We start from the raw sequence: 21,593 nt of genomic DNA, 5'->3' as shown, positions 1-21,593 counted from the left end.
GAAAATAGGGATGAACATGGCTTCTAACTCGTTAACATGGCCACTGTCAATAGTGTGTTGAGCCGCGGTGCACCATCATATGCCAACGTGTGATCTAACACCAAACTCGCTCTCATTAATAAATGTGCGTGTATCTCCGGAGGGGTTTAGCGTAAATACTAGAGCTGTCAGTTAAACGCATTATTAACGTAGTTAACGCAAACCAAATTTAACGGCGTTAAAAATGTTATCGCGCAATTAACGCAATTATTTTATATTTAAAAAAAAAAAACATTTTTTTTTTTTTTCTTTCTTTGGCTCAAAACAAAGAAGCAGTAGCCTGACTGCTATGTTCAAATGACATTTGTTCAAAGCAGTCGTTTAATTGCACTATAGGCTCTTTTTTTGTATCGTCCTGTTTTGATCAGTATATGCCAATGTTGTTATCAATAAAAAATCATTTGCACAAGGCAAGCCGATGCAATTCACCATGTTGATAAGAGAATTAAAATGAGAAGAATTATGGGACAAAAAAATCAAGGGATATTTAGCATAGAAAAATAATTTGCGATTAATCGTGAGTTAACTATGACATTAATGCGATTAATCACGATTAAATATTTTAATCGCTTGACAGCTCTAGTAAATACATCACGTAAATATCCCGTCTTATTTCCCAGGTGAGATGGTGCGGCAGGCACGCATTCTGGCCCAGGCCACGTCGGACCTGGTGAACGCCATCAAGATGGACGCCGAGGGAGAGTCTGACCTGGAGAACTCCAGGAAGCTGCTCTCTGCCGCCAAGCTGCTGGCTGACGCCACCGCAAAGATGGTGGAGGCTGCTAAGGTCTGTTGCAGCAGTACGCTATGATAGCATATATATAATAATGCTATAATGAATAATATAAAGACATTAAAAAAAATATCTCACCTGAAAACGTATCTATTCACCCAAGCCTACTCCCTTTAAGTTAGTTGCATTCTTGGGACTTGAATGAACACACCGTTTATTTTTTTCGTTTTTTTTTCTCTTGTACACTGTTATATTATATATATTATTTTTTTTTGTTTGTTGTTTGCTGCTATGGATGTTTGATTTTCTAAGATGACCTTGAGTGTCAAGAAAGGCGCCCATAAATAAAATGCATTATTATTATTTATTATTATAATGATGAGGATGATATTAGCACCTTCTATATAGCATGAATGCACAAAATACACGTTCACACAATGGAGTAAATCAAAATAATAGCAGGCTTTAAAATCAAAATATTCTTGGAGTGTATTAATTTATTAACACGAATAAGAATAACCATATAAAGAGCAGAACATTTCAGATTAAAAGGCTTAAACATCAAAAGAAGGAGCTCACAATTGGCAGTCACTGAAATTAATGCTCGCTTCAAACCGAAAGTTTCAAGCTGTTTCGTTCTTCTCAAAATCTGTCCTTCAATGATCTGCCGTCAGGGAGCAGCAGCGAACCCCGACAGTGAAGAGCAGCAGCAGAAGTTGCGGGAAGCAGCGGAAGGTCTGCGTATCGCCACCAACGCAGCCGCCCAGAACGCCATCAAGAAACGTCTGGTCAACAAGCTGGAGGTAGAGGAACCAACGGAGAACGCATTCACCCACCGCATGCAGGGGGTCAATCCAACTGGCCCGCCCCGCTGTGGAAAATACTGTTCGACGGAGTTGTTCAATCACAATAGATGGATAATTCTCTGTTGACAGCGAAGAAGCGCATAACATCCGCCTGTAGGTTGACAAATCTGCTCCCGCAACTTTTACGTTTAGGGTATTTAGCAGACGCTTTAATCCAAAGTGATTTGAAATAATTACATTTGTCAGAAGAAAGAGAAACAACAGTATACGCTGGCGCAACAGTAAGGCTGTTCATAGGACCAAGTGCCAAGCGCTAACAATCGCTAGGTTAACACATTCCCGTATGCAACAAAGATAGCTAGGATAAGAGGCTACACAACTAAGTACTATAACTAAGTACGACGCACGATAAGTGTGTACATAAAGTGCCAGTACACACGACATGCAATAAGTAGGAGGGTTGGGACAGGGGGGCTATACCAGCCAGTCAATGCTATGCCATGTTGAGCTATGCCACCCCGTGAACTTGTCAGTACTCTGGGTCAGAGTCTGACTCTTCATTCTGATGTGGATTCTGAATTTGGTGACCTTTGAGCCAACGTCATGTTGTTATGTCTGCGTCCTGTTAGAATGCAGCCAAACAGGCGGCTGCCGCGGCAACGCAGACCATCGCTGCGGCCCAGCACGCCGCGTCGTCCAATAGGAACGCAGCATCTCAGCAGCAACTCGTCCAGAGCTGCAAGGTAAGCTCTCTTTCGTCTGATGCTTTCTCTCTGTATTTGGCCATGTGTTCTTCTTCTACCTTTGGTTGTTGTGACACACGTGGGCCTCACCGACGGTACTGAATCCCAATTGAAACACAATTCTCTCATTGGTTGTTGTCTCTATGTACTGTATGTTCATAACCAGAGTGAAGCCATTGATTGGGGGGGGGCGATTATAAAGTGTTTGAAAGTAATTGTCCTTAAAATATATTATTGTATCTGCCTGGGTGTGGGAAGAAGATTTATATATATCTTGTATATCTCTATACATATATCTTATGTATATTAAAAGCAGTATTGTGTGTGTGTGTGTGTGTGTGTGTGTGTGTGTGTGTGTGTGTGTGTGTGTGTGTGTGTGTGTGTGTGTGTGTGTGTGTGTGTGTGTGTGTGTGTGTGTGTGTGTGTGTGTGCTTCGTCAGGTGGTGGCAGAGCAGATCCCCCAGCTGGTGCAGGGTGTGAGGGGCAGTCAGTCCCAGCCCGACAGCCCCAGTGCCCAGTTGGCTCTGATCGGGGCCAGCCAGAACTTCCTCCAGGTACACATGCTTCACTTACAAGAACAAAATTGGAGTTTAGGTGAAACTAATACAAATATGGCATAATGAAAATCAGTTACACAGTTTCAATGAGTGAGCAAACCACACCACCAACGATGTGTATCCAAATGTGGTACATTGTGAAATGAGGGGTGTGTATAAGGACCCTTTGCTCTCCTCCTCTTCCTCCAGCCCGGTGCTAAGATGGCCACGTCGGCCAAGGCCACGGTGCCCACCATCGGAGAGCAGGCGTCCGCCATGCAGCTCAGCCAGTGTGCCAAGAACCTCGCCAGCGCTCTGGCAGAGCTGCGCACGGCCGCCCAGAAGGTAACCAGGAGCGACCCCGTGAACAGTTCACATGGTGACGGTTCAACAGCTAACGGGACCTGTCATGAAACCGCTTCGGGCAGCGTTCTTCACAGCTGCTGCATTACGTAGTAGTCTTTGTTTTTCTGTGGTTCCTGTGGTTTTTCACATCTTGTGTCTGTATGTGTTATTTGTCGGTCACAGGGTCGTGGTTTGTACATCTGTATAAAAATACACTTCCGTTCTTCTTTATTTATCAAATGAATCACAAATACAGTCTAGACAATGTTGATGTGGTAAATGACTATACTTGCTGAAAACGGCAGGTTTTGAATGGAATATCTACAGAGGTGTACAGAGTCCCATGTCCAGCCACCATCACTCCTGTGTTCTAATAGTACATTGTTTAGCTCATTGTGTTAATGGCTTAATTGATGATTAGAAAACCCTTGTGCGATTATGTTAGCACAGTTGGAAACTGTTGAATAAAAGTGTGAGTTTTCATGGAAAACATGAAATAGTCTGGGTGACTCCAAACCTTTGAAGGGTAGTGTGTATATATAATACGTACATAATGTATATAATTGATGGACATGTTTCAGGCCCAGGAAGCATGTGGACCCCTGGAGATAGAGAACGCCTTATCTGTGATCCGAGGCCTGGAGCGGGACATGCAGGAAGCCAAGGCGTCGGCCGGAGCTGGGCGTCTCAAACCACTTCCTGGAGAGACGGTAAGACGCTCCACTGACCGGGACTCAAAGGACGCACTGTGGAGCTTTTTCGGTTTGTGCGCCATTTTGCCAGATAAAGAATACTTGGGATCCGATCACACTGAGACAACGTCTGTGGACCGGGGCTGGGGGCACAACTGGGCTGTCAAGTGAGGTTAACGGAAGGAAGTGATGGATTTAAGCAGATTTCAAGCTCTTGCCCTCCCTGTGCCAATGGATGAGGACGGGGGAAACCCAAACCTCAATTTGGGTTTCCCCCGTCCACACCCAGTAGCACAGCACAGGCAAGAGCTCGACGTCTGGTTGAATACATTATTCCACGATGGAAAAAGGGAAACAGTCTGGTGAATGCCACCTTCACATTTACATCTAGGGCATTTAGCAGATGCTTTTATCCAAAGCAACTTACAATAGATACATTTGCCAACCACCACCTACCAACCTACTCTGTCGCCTCCTCGAGTTGTCCTGATGAAAACCGGCAACAAAACCGGCTAGACGTGGCAAAGTCCTAGCTTGATTTGAATGGCTGCCTAAGCCGAGTGTGACGTTGATGAGCGCTGGTACTCCGTACCTTGTTCTTAAAAGTTGAGACTGTTGTTACTTTTATGCGCGTCTAAAAACGCTAGAAAATCTTGACACGAGGCACAAGAGCGGACGGCAGGCCTCGTACCGTAGGAGAACATTGGTTCCACTGTGTGGTCGCCCCCATACTGTACAGTTTAATATTCCCACATTGTCATTCTTCTTATATTCATGTTTAGCAACCGCCCACTTACAGAAATACATTAGTTTTACCCCACTCAGAGTGCAAATATCTTGCTGTTGTCTGAAACCAATACCTATAATATAACATAATATTATCATGCTTTCCTGTTGATGTTCTTCAGCTGGAGAAGTGTTCCCAGGACCTGGTGTCCAGCACCAAGTCTGTGAGCTCTGCCATCGCCCAGTTGCTGAGTGAAGCCACCCAGGGCCACGAGAACTACACAGGTACACCTCTCTCATGGTCACCCAGGTCTTCTGCTTAAAGGACACCACCCTGTTTGAGCTAGTCCCCGGCCACCATCACCATGATGGTGAACCCCGTCTGGCTGACTTCTGCTAGATGCCCTGCTTTGATTCAGGGGCAGGGCTGTGTTTCTGTCTAGGCTTTCGCTGTCTCCACCCGCTGCAAATAGATTTTGGGTGTGAAGGGAATGTTTGATGGATGTTGCAGGGTAATCCAAAACGGCCAGAACGTTTTGAACCCAAAGAAGGCTCCATGTTTCTGATGACACCATGTTTTCATCTTGTCCTACGTTTAAATAACGTTGTGCATTTTAGTCTGAAAGTCAGACTTTGTCTTTCATGTGTACATTTTATAGTCTGATGTTAGTCTTTAGTCAATCCACAATACCTTGTTTGAGGGTTTGTTTTTCCTGTAAATGCAGCACTAGTACAGCAGTCACGTCAACAGTCATCCTAGTCATCCTAATCACCCTGTTGACTTGCTGGCCTCCTCCTCTGATCTCTACCGTCTCTCCTGGTTCCCCCGGTCCGTTCCCGACCCGCCCTCCCCAGGCATGGCGGCCAGAGACGTGGCCCAGGCGCTCCGCTCGCTGGCTTCCGCGGCCCGAGGCGTGGGCGCCACCGCCGGCAACCCTCAGGCCTGCGACGCCATGCTCAACTGCGCTGCGGACGTCATGGACAAGTCCGGGAGCCTGATCGAAGAGACCAAGAGGGCGGTGGCCAAGCCCGGGGACCCCGAGAGCCAACAGAGACTGGCCCAGGTCTGTGGCGGGGTGTAGGGGGTGTGTGTGTGTGTGTGTGTGTGTGTGTGTGTGTGTGTGTGTGTGTGTGTGTGTGTGTGTGTGTGTGTGTGTGTGTGTGTGTGTGTGTGTGTGTGTGTGTGTGTGTGTGTGTGTGTGTGTGTGTGTGTGTGTGTGTGTGTTGTTAAGGGCATGTCAATGAGGAATGGCACTGGCATGGAATGGTTTGGGGGTTGAAAAGCCCGACATAAAAGACAGGACAGAAAAGGTTTGTTCATCCTGTTCAAATAAGGGAATGTTTAGGAATGTTTAGACCTTCAAAGGGTCGACAAACAACACTTGTTTGTCGATTTATCTTAAGTGTGTGTGTGTGTGTGTGTGTGTGTGTGTGTGTGTGTGTGTGTGTGTGTGTGTGTGTGTGTGTGTGTGTGTGTGTGTGTGTGTGTGTGTGTGTGTGTGTGTGTGTGTGTGTGTGTGTGTGTAGGTGGCCAAGGCAGTGTCCCAGGCCCTCAACAGGAGTGTGAACAGCCTTCCAGGCCAGAGAGACGTGGACAACGCTATCCGGGCCGTAGGAGAAGCAAGCAAGACTCTCCTGGCTGACTCGGTATGTATCTTTGGGTTTGATATACATTGCAACTTTAACTCAACACGGTAGCCTTGTTTTTGGCGGCAGGTTAAAAAAAATCCTAAATTAGCATACTCACTAAATTGACATTTTCTGAAAAGCAATTATTCAATATAATATGATATAGTTTTTTAATGATATTTTATATTTTTACAAGATTGAGGTATCATAGTCCTGTGGCATAATACAAAGAGCAGGCAAAACACGAGTTAAACAAAATAATAGCTCATGTACATTACGGTGTCCAATTCAGCCCTTTGGGATTTACATGTCGAATGAAAAAAAAATTATTAATTTGAATGCATACATTTATACAAGTTAACTTTATTCATAATAACTGCTGTAAAACCTTGATTAGTACCATTATCCTCTCCTCATGTTACATTTCTGTGAGTAGTAATGAGGATGCTTCTCTCTCTCTCCTCTTCAGTTCCCCTCCAGTGGGAAGAGCTTCCAGGAGGTGCAGGCCCAGCTGAATCAGGCCGCGGCCGGTCTGAACCAGTCAGCCAATGAGCTGGTCCATTCCTCCAGGGGCACCACGCAGGAGCTCGCCAGGTCCACCAGCAAGTTCGGAGGGGACTTCAACAACTTCCTTGAAGCTGGCGTCGACATGGCTGGGACATCCCAGGTGAGCAGATGTTTGAACCACTCGATCATTAGGGTCATGATGAGTGAGACACAGAAACATTAGCAGCAGGCTTACTGTATGTGCCCATCGTTTGGGGGGTGTATGAGATAACGCAAATAGGGAGGGGTCAATTGTTAAAATGAGGAATAGGTAAACATGGGGCAAAGAATATAGTCTTTTTACTGAATAGTATGTACGACGTGTACAACGTTTCTCAAAAATTAAAATAAGTAGCAACATCAATAGATCACATTATTTATTATTGTGATCTATTGATGATGCAACTTATTTCGACATATTTTTATTTTTGCTTTGTTTACTTTATCTTGTATTGCATAAAATATATGCTATGTGGTTGTTGAGGAACCAAGCATAATAATTGTACTTGCGTACCTTTGTACGTGTGTACTACAATAAGATGTAATAAAAGTGACTCTGATTCTATAAAGAGTTCAATCCCCTTCTGACGACTTTGATTCTCCTCTGGCTGGACAGACCAAAGAAGATCAGACCCAGGTGGTGTCCAACCTCAAGACCATCTCCATGTCCTCCAGCAAGCTGCTGCTGGCGGCCAAGGCCCTGTCCACCGACCCCGGCTCCCCCAACCTCAAGAACCAGCTGGCTGCGGCCGCCCGGTATGCCCGCAGAGCACCACTCCCCCAGTTGACACTAGTCCGTCACGCCTGTCAACACCTGTTCATTAGCTGGTCACATGACACATTGGACTGAAAGGCAGTGACATCTTGAGTTCATTTCCTGTGTAAATGAATGGAACTAAAAAAGAAATAGATGCTGTATAAATACGTTCTGTCACACGTGAATAAATACATACATGTATGAATGCATGAATAAAATACACATACAAACCTGTATGTAACTTTGGATAATATAAAAATATTGACAGCAGGCTGCTCGGTTCTGCTTTGCTCTTCGGTTGTGGTTGTACAGGGCGGTGACAGACAGCATCAACCAGCTGATCACCATGTGTACTCAGCAAGCCCCAGGTCAGAAGGAGTGTGACAACGCTCTCAGAGAGCTGGAGGTGAGAACCGCAGCGCCTCACTTCCTGCTGTCAAGGACGTGACTATTGACACACAAACAGACTAGTTGTCTGTCATTAACAAACGGTTAAGTGTGCACACATGTTGCCATGTGTGAATGCCATATGTGGAATCCCCCCCCAACCCCCTTTGAAAGATAGGGTTAATAAGTTTTAGCTTTTGATGATTGATTTGAACAACTGCGTCAAAAATAATAATTGTTAAAAAAAATGTAAGCCTATCCATTATTTGATTAACATACACCATCTGAGTTACTCTTCATTTAGTATGGGCCTTTGGTCCGTCAGTAGAATTTGTGTTTAATATTTTCGTATATACTTTTAATAAGATTTGCTGTTTGGATACCTATCAAAATGTATGTTTTGCTTTTCAAAGTAAACCAACCATGGTCATTTCCAGATAACATGCACTGGGACTGATAATCCACAATTCCAAACAATTCATTCATGTATTCGTGGCGTGACCGTTGTGCTGTTCTGTGTATAGTCGGTGCGGGAGATGCTGGAGAACCCTACAGAGGCCGTCTCTGACCTGTCCTACTTCGACTGCATCGACAGAGTCATGGAGAATTCAAAGGTAAAAAATGTTTACTGAAAAACAAAAGGGTATGTAAAGAAAATGGATATATTTTGTAACTTGTAACTGAACCTAAATTAGTTTTTGCATGAAAAAGAGAAGACGGGCATATTGTCCCATAGGAAATGCATCTCAAACACTTCAACAGTGCATACTGTCTATAAATAATCCTGTATTTTTCAAATACAAATCAACACAATACAATAAGTAAAAATATATAAACAGACATATACAAGTGTATTCAACTGTACTGTATGTTTACAGTCTGTACTGTAAACATTACAACAGACCTACAGCGAACAATGTCTTTGTGTTTTGTGACAGGTGCTTGGAGAATCCATGGCGGGTATTTCACACAACGCTAAGAACAGTAACCTGCCGGAGTTTGGGGACTCGGTCAGCGCGGGTTCAAAGGCCGTGTGTGGCCTCACTGAAGCAGCTGCCCAGGTAACAACCCTACTCTGTGTTAGCTCACAATACAACTCCCTACTCTACTCTCTATTCTCTACCACTCTCTATACAACTCTAGCTGGTGACACATTACTTCTTATCATTTGTGACTGGTCCAAGACCGCAGCTGTCAACACACATGGGACACAGAAAGCATGTGGATCCTCTAAAGTGACAGTTCTCTTGGTTGTCAGGCTGCCTACCTGGTGGGGGTGTCAGACCCCAACAGCACCGCGGGTCAGAAGGGCCTTGTGGATCCATCCCAGTTCGCCAAAGCCAACCAGTCCATTCAGATGGCCTGCCAGAACCTGGTGGACCCAATCTGCACCCAATCCCAGGTTCTTATTCCATCTGTAGTTCATATACAGTATATGTATACATACATCAGACATGTCGTTCATTACTGCATAACCTAATGTTAATTCATGCTTATATTGCCTGTGTTACCAAATCCCATTTCGTTGTATATCCACCTGTATCTAAAATGGAGCTCTCCTCCATAGGTGCTGTCAGCTGCCACCATTGTTGCCAAACACACGTCTGCTCTGTGCAACGCGTGCCGCTTGGCTTCCTCCAAGACCTCCAACCCTGTTGCCAAGAGACAGTTTGTTCAGTCCGCCAAAGAGGTGGCCAACAGCACCGCCAACCTGGTCAAGTCCATCAAGGTTGGTAGTTGGAGTAGCAACATTAGCTTAATCTGTGTTGTTTTTATTGTGTTAAGCTACATGAGCTTTATGTGCGTCGTTTAAATGTGTGCGCTTTATTATCCTATTGTGTGTAGTTTCAAATGTGTGCGCTACATGAGCTTAATGTGTAGCCTATAGTTAAAATGTTTGCACTTTATTAGCTTATTGTTTGTAGCTTAAATGTTTGCACTACATTGGCTTAATATGTAGACTTTAAATATGTGCGCTACATTAGCTTACTGTGTTGATTTATAATGTGTCTTTGCGTTCTCTTGCAGGCTTTGGACGGAGCTTTTAACCCTGAGAACCGAGAAAAGTGCAAAGCGGCGACGGGGCCTCTGATCGAAGCGGTGGATAACCTGACTGCATTCGCCTCCAACCCTGAGTTCGCTAGTGTCCCCGCTCAGATCAGCCCTGAGGTACCATCCGCTCACATGTTGCATCTCTTCAACAACACAGTGTGTTTCCTCTGCCCATGTGTACTATGCGTATTGCGCTACGGTTGTGGTAGTTCAGGGCTGTGACAGACAGCATCAACCAGCTGATCACCATGTGTACTCAGCAAGCCCCAGGTCAGAAGGAGTGTGACAACACTCGTATATGTGATTAGAGCTAGCTCGTGGGTTGAGCTACAGAGTTTATTTTGTCAGAGATGGAACAAAGCCATTAGACAATTATATGATCTGCGAACAGACCTCCAAGGGGTGCCCCGTTATTGCATAATGATGGACTTCATGTCCTCCAGTGATGTTGCCGAGGCGAAGCTCTGGTTGCTATGCAACCTCAGCTGCATCACCTCCACCGAAGTTGTTAGAACGTTAATGACCAATCAGAATCAGGAATTCTGCAATGCAGAGGTATCAAAGTTGTTGTGTGTACTCTTATTGACCAATCAGAATCAGCAAAGTATTCAGCAGTTCTGGGATGTATACCATTGCATCAATCGCCTGCTCATGTCCACGGCTTGTAACCGCCAGGGCCTTGCGTCCATGGAGCCCATCGTAGCAGCGGCTAGGACCATGCTGGAGAGCTCCACCGGGCTCATCCAGACCGCCCGCTCCTTGGCCGTGAACCCCAAAGACCCCCCCAGGTGGTCGGTCCTGGCCAGTCATTCTAGGACCGTGTCGGACTCCATCAAGAAGCTTATCACCAACATGAGGTATGCACCCACGCCTCTCACACCAGCACCTCTGCAAGTATATAGGAAACACATTCTTATTTAGCAAATTATTATTTTTTTGTTATTATATTTGTTTGTTTTATTTCTATATAAATTAATTGAATAACTTAAATTATTGTAAAACTTTTCCCCCCAAGCCATGAAGCACACATTTAACTCAGGAAAGCTGATGGCAGGCTAGGCCTTTTCTAACACATCTCCCTCAAATATTAGCTCTCAAGTCTTACCTGCAACACTGTGTGTATGTGTGTGTGGTTGTGTGTGTGTTTTTGTGCGTGTGCCTGCATGTGTGTGTGTGTTTGTGTGTGTAGGGAGAAGGCCCCTGGCCAGAGGGAGTGTGACGAGGCCATTGACGTCCTCAACAGCTGTATCCGTGAGGTGGACCAGGCCTCCCTCGCTGCCATCAGCCAGCAGCTCAGCCCCAGAGAGGACATCTCCCAGGAGGTAAACCACGTGCACGGGGAACATTATGTTGAGCAACAATACACACCGAGAACAGAGAAGGATCTGAGCGCTTGTGTGTCTCCATGTGGCAGGCTCTCCAGGAGCAGATGATGACCTCCGTCCACGAGATCAGCAACCTCATTGAGCCGGTGGCAATCGCGGCCCACTCTGAGGCCTCGCACCTGGGACATAAGGTAACCCCTACCCCACAGCGCCTTATTTTTATTAATTTAAGTTTATTTTTATTTATTTATTCAGGGAAGGCCATTAAGAGTACGTAATTTCATTGACGCCCTGAAAACAACCTACAAATAAAAACAGAAATACAAATGTACAATATATATAGACAGTAGGTAAAAAAAACAGAACAACATTTCAATACATACAAATAATACAATACAATGGGACAATTGAGAAAGCTATTTAATACACGAGCAATCCTTATGCGACTTCATACCCTGGAACGTCTCAATTGAGACCTGAAGTCTATGCCATCCGTCTAATCACACCTCAAACATCAGTCTAAGGTGATGTCACTGCATGGACATAGGGTTAGCTCAAAGTGAATGACCACAGAGGTTTTTGTCGATTTTATGTCTTCTACTGTGTCTTCTCGATATTCAAACTGCCTCCAAAACGTTGTCTTCCTCAGGTGTCTCAGATGGCCAGATACTTTGAGCCACTGATAATGGCGGCTATTGGCACAGCGTCTAAAATCGTCAGCAGCCAGCAGCAAATGGCGGTGTTGGATCAGACTAAGACCCTGGCAGAGTCCGCACTGCAGATGTTGTACACGGCCAAGGAGGCAGGAGGCAACCCCAAGGTAAACACGACGCACACTGCCTGTGAAGTGCTGGGCTCGGACGCTACTGCCTTTTATTGTACTTTTTGTTTTGTGCAAAAAGACACAATCGACAGACACGTATCACTAAGCTCAAACAATACAACAACACACAAAAAGAAATAAGACATTATCCAAAACTATGAAATATTCCCCCAAATTTTTTTTTTTATGATTGATGGTGGTGGTGGTGGTAAAAGTTATGTTTTAAAAGGGAAATATATGAGATGCTACAATGTACTCCAACAAATTGGGATTTAGAATGGATACTGCATTGCACTCAGCCTGGTCAGTGGTATTTGGATCCAGAGGCCAAACGTCGTGCTGTGGTCTCCTCAGGCGGCCCACACCCAGGAGGCCCTGGAGGAGTCGGTGCAGATGATGAAGGAGGCGGTGGACGACCTGGGAGCCACGCTGTCCGAGGTGGCGGGGGCCGCAGGCGCGGTCGGGGGCATGGTGGACTCCATCACCCAGTCCATCAACAAGATGGAGGACCCCAATGTGGGAGACCCCGATGGCAACTTTGTCGACTATCAGACCACTATGGTCAGGACGGCCAAGGCCATCGCTGTGACCGTGCAAGAGATGGTGAGATGAACCCTTATTCAAACCTGTTTTGACCTGTATTTCCTGCACTGCGTTTCAAGGACGATGCGTTAATTGGTGGAGGCTCTCCTTAGCAAGCGGAGAAGAGAAAAACCTCTGGTGAGGTTGCTGGAGTTTTTCTTTTTAGCAATGTACATGTGTGTGTTCTCGCAGCATAAGAAAAATGTTATGAAAGGATTATTTTATTCCGTTGTATATCAGAGCTGAATACAAGCAACAAAAGATCATTTTGCGGCTTTTAAAAGGAAAAGTCTACCTAAAAGCCTAAGGCACACTCATCATTCTAGATACTGAAATCATTAATGTCACTGATCCACTGTCCTTATCCAAGTTCTAATGGCTTAGACTATCTAAAAGGGCACAGGACTAAGGTGCATATCCATTACATTTCTAACTATTTTTACCTATTCTGGTTATGTGTTACAATTTACTCTCACACTGAGCCTACGCTCCTATCACCAGTCAGACTCATATCGTGTTTCATTCTGTAATTCCCCAGGTGACAAAGTCCAACACAAACCCAGACGACCTCGGAGGCTTGGCCAATCAAATCACCAACGAGTTCGGAGACTTGGCCAATGAAGCTAAATACGCAGCCATCACTGCCGAGAACGAGGAGGTAAATGGGAAGGACAATCATGGCACATTACTGATCATATTTTGACCACCCTATCCCTTTCGTCATATGATTGTCACCCCTGCTCTGATCATGTTGGTTTCAATAACGGTGTGTCTGCCTCCCCGACCCTCCTTCCTCAGATCGGCTCACACATCATCAAGAAGGTGGGAGAGCTCGGCTTCTCCTGCACCGGCCTGGTGACCAAGGCCGGGGCGCTGCAGTGCAGCCCCAACGACATGTTCACCAAGAAGGAGCTGATCGAGAGCGCACGCAAAGTATCTGAGAAGGTGACCCCCCCCCCCCCCCCAGACTCACTGAGCCCCCTAGACCCACTTACTCACTCTCAGCCAATAGAAGCGAAGGCCACTTTTGAAGTCCTGAGAATGTCCAAGGTCAAAAAGAATATGTAAAGGAAATCGCGACAGTAGCTCAGGAGGTAGAGTGGTTGACTAGTAAACGTAAGGTTGCTAGTTGCGAGCGTCGAGGTGTCCCTGAGCAAGACGCCTCACCCCGACTGCTCCTGACGAGTTGGCTGTCACACTGAGTGGTTGACTCCGCCGTCGGTGGGTAAATGTGTGAATGAATGATTGTAAGTCGCTTTGGATAAAAGCATCAGCAAAATCCCCTTAATGTAAATGTAAATGCGTCAGAAGGATCAGCTCAACCGGGTATCCTTTTAAATCTTTGAAACCATAACTTCATGTGCATGCGTGCATTGAATTGACAGTATCCGGTTTACTTCCAGATCGCTTCATCATGTATTCCCCTTCCCATCCCGTCTCTCCTCCAGGTGTCCCATGTCCTGGCGTCTCTCCAAGCTGGTAACCGTGGCACCCAGGCCTGCATCACCGCGGCCAGCGCTGTCTCGGGCATCATCGCTGACCTGGACACCACCATCATGTTCGCCACGGCGGGGAGCCTCAACAGGGAGAACTCTGAGACCTTCGCCGACCACAGGTCAGTATTTTGGATGTATTTGAAAGGAATACAATAATGTATCGTGATGCACAGGAAAACATGCAATATGATGACGTCTGCAGAACTGAAACACTCCCGCGTTGCCTGAATGTCTGTTAGTTAATTATGATTATTATCATATAGTATTATAGTATGATGCCATCTGTGTAATAAACTATCTGTTTCTGATCAAACTAAATACTAATTCTATATCAGCAAACAACGAAAGGTGTGTTCAATCTTTTTCGACAACAGAGTCGTGACAGAAGCAAGATGTTTAGTCCTTCACAGCATGTCCACAAACCTGCAGCCATGTGTCACAGATCTGTTTTGGGTCCTCAACCTAAGATTAACGTACGTCTCTCCTCACAGAGAGCACATCCTGAAGACGGCCAAGGCGCTGGTGGAGGACACCAAGCTGCTGGTGTCGGGGGCGGGGGCCAGCCAGGAGAAGCTGGCACAGGCCGCCCAGTCCTCGGTACTCACCATCACCAAGCTGGCCGACGTGGTGAAGCTGGGAGCGGCCAGTCTGGGCTCGGAAGACCCAGAGACGCAGGTGGGTTCCGGCTGTTACAAGATGGAAATGATTATCCTTTGACGGCTCACTCTCTAGACCAGTGCTTTCCAAACAATCACTCTTTAAAACTGATTCCTATTATCCCATACTGTAACGTCATGCACCATTTCACTGCATTAATACAGGTCTGAGAATCACCACTCTGTGATGGCTGCTGGTCTTGACCAGTCATGTCTAGGACCCACCCCTGTGTGCTGTGCTTTTCACAGCTGTGTTGTGTCTCCCCCCTGTGTGCTGGTCTCCCCCCTGTGTGCTGGTCTCACCGCTGTGTGCTGGTCTCCCCCAGGTGGTCCTGATCAATGCAGTGAAGGACGTGGCCAAGGCGCTGTCGGACCTGATCCGCGCCACCAAGGGGGCGGCGGGCAAGCCTCATGACGACCCCGCCATGCTGCAGCTCAAGAACTCTGCCAAGGTCAGACCCTTCTGGCGGCCCGCACACGAGGAGCTCCCAGCTCCGTGGTGTAACTCCAGGAATCAACTCTGTGTGTGTCGGTCTTAACGTAATGATTCTCTCTGCAGGTCATGGTCACAAACGTCACGTTGCTCCTGAAGACGGTGAAGGCGGTGGAGGACGAGGCGACGAAGGGAACCCGAGGCCTGGAGGCTACTATTGAGCATATCAAACAGGAGCTGGCTGTGAGTCCACTAGTCACCTCCTTCATTCCTTTTTATTAAAGGGGCGCTCAAGACAAAACTGTCTGGTTTTAACAGGCTAAAGGTCTTATATGGTCAACATAGTAATCATACTAAAAGTTTTAAAGGTTATGTTATAAAAATGTTTTGAAGTTTAGGGAGACCCCGGTGGCGAGGTGTATGTGTGGATGTTTGAAGCTCCGTCTGGGCAGCGGTTGATTCTTATGACCTCACCCGAGAGTGGGTTAAGCCCCTAGGACTATTTTAGTATAACGCCATGGAGTGTGGCGCATTTCATATCCAACATCGCTCGTTATACCGCCCATTCAAAACGACGGCAGTAGCTTAAAGATCCCACTCCATCAGGGCTCCTAAACGTTCAGCTGCAGAGCCTTTGAACTGATCAAGCAGGGGATATGGACGGCATTACACTGAACACTCCTCTGTCTGCTCAGGTGTTCAATAGTCCTGACCCACCGCCTAAGACGGCCACACCAGAGGAGTTCATCCGCAAGACCAAGGGCATCACCATGGCAACGGCCAAAGCGGTGGCTGCTGGGAACTCGTGCCGGCAGGAGGACGTCATCGCCACGGCGAACCTCAGCCGCTGCGCCATCGCCGACATGCTGCACTCCTGCAAGGTGAGCGGGCAGAACACAGGCTTACATGGAGCAGATTGGACCATTCTTAACAATTATGGAGAAATAACATGAGGAACCTCTAATACTTAATTGTAATGCCTTGTGATAGTAAAATATGCCCGTTTATCATTCACTGTTGTGAATCGTAGTCCTTTTAGAGGAATATCATTACGCTAACAAATGAATTGTTGCAATGTTGCTGTGTTGCTGCCCTCTGTGCAGCAAGCCGCCTACCACCCGGAGGTCAACCAGGACGTCCAGCTCAGAGCGCTGCGCTACGGAAAGGAATCCGCCGTCGGATACCTGGCTCTATTGGAGCATGTGTTAGTGGTGAGATAAACGCACACGCCGAGACACACGCACGCACGCACGCACGCACGCACGCGCGCATACGCAGACACACACACAGACACACAAGCACAACCAGAGACAAGCATATGCAGGACACGAGCCCATGCAGACACAAGCAGTCACATAGACACGCACTCGAAGACACAAAAAGCAGACACAAAAGCACACGCAGACACACAAGCACAGGCACACACAGACACTCGCGTAGACACAAAAGCAAACACGGACACAGACGCACACACAGACACACAAGCACACGCAGACAGACACACAGACACACACAAACAAAGACACACAAGCACACCCAGACACACGCAGACTATTACGCACACTCGCACTTTGGCGACACCTATGGCAATAAGCGGCTATTGCAAGTTATTGTTTTTGGACCTCACTGCCATGACTTCCCAGACTCCCACACAGGGATCAGTCACTAAGCAGTTTGTTTTATTTGGTTTGCACATGCTTTGAAAGTTTCATCATCTGTAGTCGTCAATCTTCCTGTTTGTAAGGCCATAGATCTGAACAGTTTTCGCTAGCCAGGACTGTAAAAAACACAAAAACCGCTTCCGACACCGCTGCTCCGTCTACCCTCTCGGCGGCAGAGTTTGCTGACATCGTCACTGTCCCTGTCGCTGGAAAGTGGACACCGACATCTAGTTCATAACACTCCTAATATTGCAAATGCAAGGGCTTTCATCAGTGCCCATAGTCATAGTGGCTCCATCGCTATTGTGTGACAGCAATTGGTGAGAGATATTGACTTAACGGCATCTATTTATTTATTATTAGCATCTGTGAGATTATTTCTTCAAAGTTTTGTTTTGAAAGTATCCAACTGTAAAACTCCCACCTCTCCCTTCAGGCCTTCCTCCAAACCCACTCCCCTAAATCTGGTGACTAGCTCACTAGCACTAGCTGTAGGTCTGCTGGCCTTTTGGAAGACTCATTCGATTTACTGATTGATTTCGGGATGTAAAGGGAATTTAAACAAAAAATGCTTCTCAAATAAACGTCCTACCCTACATTTGAACACTTAAGATAATATCATTAATAAAAACTAATAGTTACACACATTAAATAATACAGATAGTAAGATACACATTATGTTATAACAGAAAAAAAAAGTGTATTAAACTAATGCTGGGAATGTAAGTAAATCACTTCCATTGCCTGGTGAAAAGCTTACATGGAACGGTGAGCCTAGATGGCTGGCCTTGTATTTAGAAGCACACTCAACCCCCTGTCTGTGTTTTAAAACCCAATAGTTTGGTACACTTAACGTTTGTTATGCCGCATGTGGTGTTCTGTTTGGCCATTCCATAGATTTCTGTGGCTGAAGTCACTTGCCTCAGGCGTCCTTTTACGGAAACACATCTGAGTGAACTTGAGCGCAGCATACCTCTGTTGTGAGACACACAGTGTGCACCTGTCGTATGCTGGCAGCAGACACGGCCCCACAACAATCAAAGGCCATGTCCTAAGACTACTGCTGGATATGCTCCAAAACCTGTAGCTCTATAGAACAGTCTCTAATCCAAAGACTATAGCTCTATAGAACAGTCTCTAATCCAAAGCCTATTGCTCTATAGAACAGTCCCTAATCCAAACACTATAGCTCTATAGAACAGTCTCTAATCCAAAAACTATAGCTCTATAGAACAGTCTCAAATCCAAAGCCTATAAGCTCTATAGAACAGTCTCAAATCCAAAGCCTATAGCTCTATAGGACAGTCTCAAATTCAAAGGATATAGCTCTATTGAACAAAAGCCTAGAGCTTTGTAGAACCTGATCCATTCTAAAGAATATAGCTCTATAGAACATGCTCCAAAACATATATCTATATAGAACATGCTCCAAGGCATATAGCTCTCTAGAACAGTCTCCAAAGCATATAGATCTATAGAACATGCTCCATTCTCATGCATATGCCTCTATAGAAGAAATAGATCGAGCCAAATGGAAACAAATGCAACCTAGGATAATTGATAACAATTTTAACAACTCCTGAATGTGCCTTGGAGGACTCATGAAGTATTATTGACAGTGAGGGTGTTCAGAGCTGAGGAACCAAGGCAAAGTCATAAGGTAACACTTGCATTGAGAAAAGACTTACTTGACCTTCTTGAATCTATTTCTGTAATCTGACTAGACGGTGTTTCTTTTGAGCTAACTGCTGCAATACTGTGCTACTACTGCTACCAGCGCACCGTAGCGTAGTCGTAGAGGTGTCATGCAGCACCCGCACACCCACTGTGTAGAGCACGGTGGGTGTCAGGAGAAACGCTGCTCTAAATGTGATGAATGGCCATAACAGATCATCCAGAAGCCCACCCCGGAGCTGAAGCAGCATCTGGCCATCTACTCCAAGCGTGTGGCGGGCTCTGTGACCGAGCTCATCCAGGCCGCCGAGGCCATGAAAGGTACTGTGCCTTACCTAAGGCCTTACCTAAGGCCTGTCCTTAAGGCCTCTCCTTAAAACCTTTCCTTAAGGCCTTTACTTAAGGCCTTTCCTTTATACCTTTCCTTATTTCCTTGCCTTAAAACCTACCTGAATACCTTACCTTAATACCTTACCTTAATTGCTTATTTTAATACCTTTCCTTCATTCCTTACCTTAATACCTTGCCTTCATTCCTTACCTTAATATCTTGACTTCCTTCCTTACCTTAATACCTTGCCTTCATTCCTTACCTAATACCTTACGTTCATGCTACGCGTTCATAACTTACCTCAATACCTTACCTTATTACCTTACCTTAATACCTTACATTCATACCTTACCTTAATACCTAACTTTCATAACTCAACTGGACCTGGATCTTTAAGTAAGTATACTGACTGGTTTTATCAATAAGAATGGACGTGCCTGGTTCATTATACTGCTATAGTGACTGGTTTCAGGTACAGTATGGGTGCACTTTGTTCATTATACTGGTGTACTGACTGGTTTCAGGTACAGAATGGGTGGTCCTGGTTCATTATACTGGTGTACTGACTGGTTTCAGGTACAGAATGGGTGGACCCTGAAGACCCCACCGTCATCGCTGAGAATGAGCTCCTGGGTGCGGCCGCGGCCATCGAGGCAGCCGCCAAGAAGCTGGAGCAGCTGCGACCGAGGACCAAGCCCAAGGTGACACAGGCCTCCTCCTCACCCTCAACAGCCTAGCCTCGCTATATCACAACCACGTTGTTCTGGGCCTCCTTAAGATATGTTACCCCTACCAAATCATCATTGACAGTGATCCAAAGAAATCACTACGTCGCCTCGCATGAAACCACCTGTCACACGATTCAACCCTAAATCAGTTATTATTTTTTTAACGGTACACACTTAGAATTCCAAACATTTTATGGAGAACACAACTCATAGCTGTGTGATGTGTAATGTTTGTTCGCCGTTCGTTCATGTATTCATGCCTCCGGCGTTTCCTACAGGAAGCGGATGAGAGCCTGAACTTCGAGGAGCAGATCCTGGAGGCGGCCAAGGCCATCGCGGCGGCTACCAGTGCGCTGGTCAAGGCGGCCTCGGCGGCTCAGAGGGAGCTGGTGGCTCAGGGGAAGGTGGGTCTGGGGGGGCGCTGTCCAGTACAGCTGTGGCGTTGACATGAACATCGTTTGTTTGACAAGACGAGTGACCTATCGCTGAGCCTTTATTTCCCCCCCCCCGGCAGGTGGGGGTGATCCGGGCCAACGCCGTGGACGACGGGCAGTGGTCCCACGGCCTCATCTCAGCGGTAAGCCTCCCGGCCAGAGGTGTGTCCTGTCGTTTACAATCAAAACACGAAAACACATCTCACCCCTCTCTCTCCCTCCTCCTCCTCCTCCTCCCCCGATCCCCAGGCCCGCATGGTGGCAGCGGCCACCAGCAACCTGTGTGAGGCGGCCAACTCGGCAGTGCAGGGCCACGCCAGCGAGGAGAAGCTCATCTCTTCGGCCAAGCAGGTGGCGGCGTCCACCGCCCAGCTGCTGGTGGCCTGCAAGGTGAAGGCGGACCAGGACTCCCAGACCATGAAGAGGCTGCAGGTGGGTCACGCGCTCCCCTTCTGACTGCTCAGCTACCCAGTGAGGTGTTGGATTTAAGTGGAAAGATGGCCACCCGAAAGATCCCATGTCATGCTTTATAGGGGTAATAATTGTCTTTGGGGGCACTACTAGAATAGGGTCAGGTGCCTGTATGTTAGAAATACCCCTTATTATTCTCACACTGTTCATGTCTGCAAAACCAATTTCAGCGTCTTTCAAAAGCGTTTTTTTTGCATCATGCCGCTTTAAGGCCTCCCTACCGGGTAGCCCAGTGGTGTGATTGGTCAGCACGCCCACTCTCTTGTGATTGGTTGAGCGCTTTATGCGTGTGTCGGTAAAATCACAGCCCCGAGAAGTTGTATACATTGCGGGTAGCCGGGAGGCGGGCTTCTGCACTTCAGCACCGCCCACTGCACAGTCTGACGTCACACTATTACGAAAGTTACGTTTGAGCGCAAACTAGCTGTTTCACACACTTATTGTGGGGCGTTCTCGGTGGGCAAGAATACTCCCCCTGGCTCACACTTAAATTCTTCTTGTTTAGCAGACGTAAAACATGCATGCATATGATACGTCACATGCATGCAACAGTCTAAAGCAAAAGGAAAGTCGAAAAAAAGCATGATATTCCCCCTTTAAAGGTCCCATGGCATGCTACTTTATGGATGCTTTAATATAGATATTAGTGGGCCTGTAACACTGTATTTGAAGAAGTTCCCGAAATTCAGCCGTGGTGCAGAATTACAGCCACCACGAGCCAGTTGCACATTGAGCTTTCCCCAAACAAACCGTTTCGGTGTCTAGCTTGAATGCAAATGAGGAGGCGAGAGGCTTGTCAAGGATGAGGGTGGGGGTGTCACCCTGAGCAGCTTGCGGCCACGGAACCATGCGCTGTTTACAGTGGATGTATCGCAATGACGAGGCGCACACAGCCTTTGGCCGTGTTCTGTAAATATTCTGGAGTCCTGGAGCTCTATATCCAAATAATATCATGTTATGCATAGATATCTATATCATATCATATGTAT

The 21,593-nt window shown here is 46.5% G+C and overlaps 1 protein-coding gene across 2 annotated transcripts in view; it reads left to right on the top strand.

The window, feature by feature from the left end:
* The window catches only part of tln1 (talin 1), a 43,373-nt gene that overhangs the window by 16,335 nt on the left and 5,445 nt on the right, over positions 1-21,593 (top strand). The window contains exons 20-54 of one of the 2 annotated variants that reach the window (XM_030354311.1): positions 660-826; positions 1,447-1,575; positions 2,208-2,321; positions 2,762-2,875; positions 3,068-3,202; positions 3,784-3,912; positions 4,803-4,905; positions 5,476-5,684; positions 6,148-6,267; positions 6,719-6,916; positions 7,412-7,551; positions 7,865-7,958; positions 8,464-8,553; positions 8,878-9,000; positions 9,198-9,341; positions 9,507-9,668; positions 9,968-10,108; positions 10,667-10,848; positions 11,181-11,313; positions 11,406-11,507; positions 11,966-12,136; positions 12,494-12,742; positions 13,260-13,379; positions 13,520-13,666; positions 14,170-14,336; positions 14,709-14,892; positions 15,200-15,325; positions 15,433-15,549; positions 16,002-16,187; positions 16,410-16,517; positions 18,857-18,962; positions 19,548-19,672; positions 19,978-20,103; positions 20,214-20,276; positions 20,383-20,565. In XM_030354311.1, the coding sequence (XP_030210171.1) occupies positions 660-826; positions 1,447-1,575; positions 2,208-2,321; positions 2,762-2,875; positions 3,068-3,202; positions 3,784-3,912; positions 4,803-4,905; positions 5,476-5,684; positions 6,148-6,267; positions 6,719-6,916; positions 7,412-7,551; positions 7,865-7,958; positions 8,464-8,553; positions 8,878-9,000; positions 9,198-9,341; positions 9,507-9,668; positions 9,968-10,108; positions 10,667-10,848; positions 11,181-11,313; positions 11,406-11,507; positions 11,966-12,136; positions 12,494-12,742; positions 13,260-13,379; positions 13,520-13,666; positions 14,170-14,336; positions 14,709-14,892; positions 15,200-15,325; positions 15,433-15,549; positions 16,002-16,187; positions 16,410-16,517; positions 18,857-18,962; positions 19,548-19,672; positions 19,978-20,103; positions 20,214-20,276; positions 20,383-20,565 (4,907 nt within the window). Of the gene's footprint in view, positions 1-659; positions 827-1,446; positions 1,576-2,207; positions 2,322-2,761; positions 2,876-3,067; positions 3,203-3,783; positions 3,913-4,802; positions 4,906-5,475; positions 5,685-6,147; positions 6,268-6,718; positions 6,917-7,411; positions 7,552-7,864; positions 7,959-8,463; positions 8,554-8,877; positions 9,001-9,197; positions 9,342-9,506; positions 9,669-9,967; positions 10,109-10,666; positions 10,849-11,180; positions 11,314-11,405; positions 11,508-11,965; positions 12,137-12,493; positions 12,743-13,259; positions 13,380-13,519; positions 13,667-14,169; positions 14,337-14,708; positions 14,893-15,199; positions 15,326-15,432; positions 15,550-16,001; positions 16,188-16,409; positions 16,518-18,856; positions 18,963-19,495; positions 19,673-19,977; positions 20,104-20,213; positions 20,277-20,382; positions 20,566-21,593 lie in introns of those variants that run through there. The other variant, XR_003976476.1, reaches the window with a different exon arrangement.

The sequence above is a fragment of the Gadus morhua genome, chromosome 4 (genome assembly GCF_902167405.1).
Source record: "Gadus morhua chromosome 4, gadMor3.0, whole genome shotgun sequence".
NCBI classification, from domain to species: Eukaryota; Metazoa; Chordata; class Actinopteri; order Gadiformes; family Gadidae; genus Gadus; species Gadus morhua.
The sequence above is the reverse complement of the archived record's forward strand: the minus strand, read 5'-3'. Positions and strand labels throughout refer to the sequence as shown.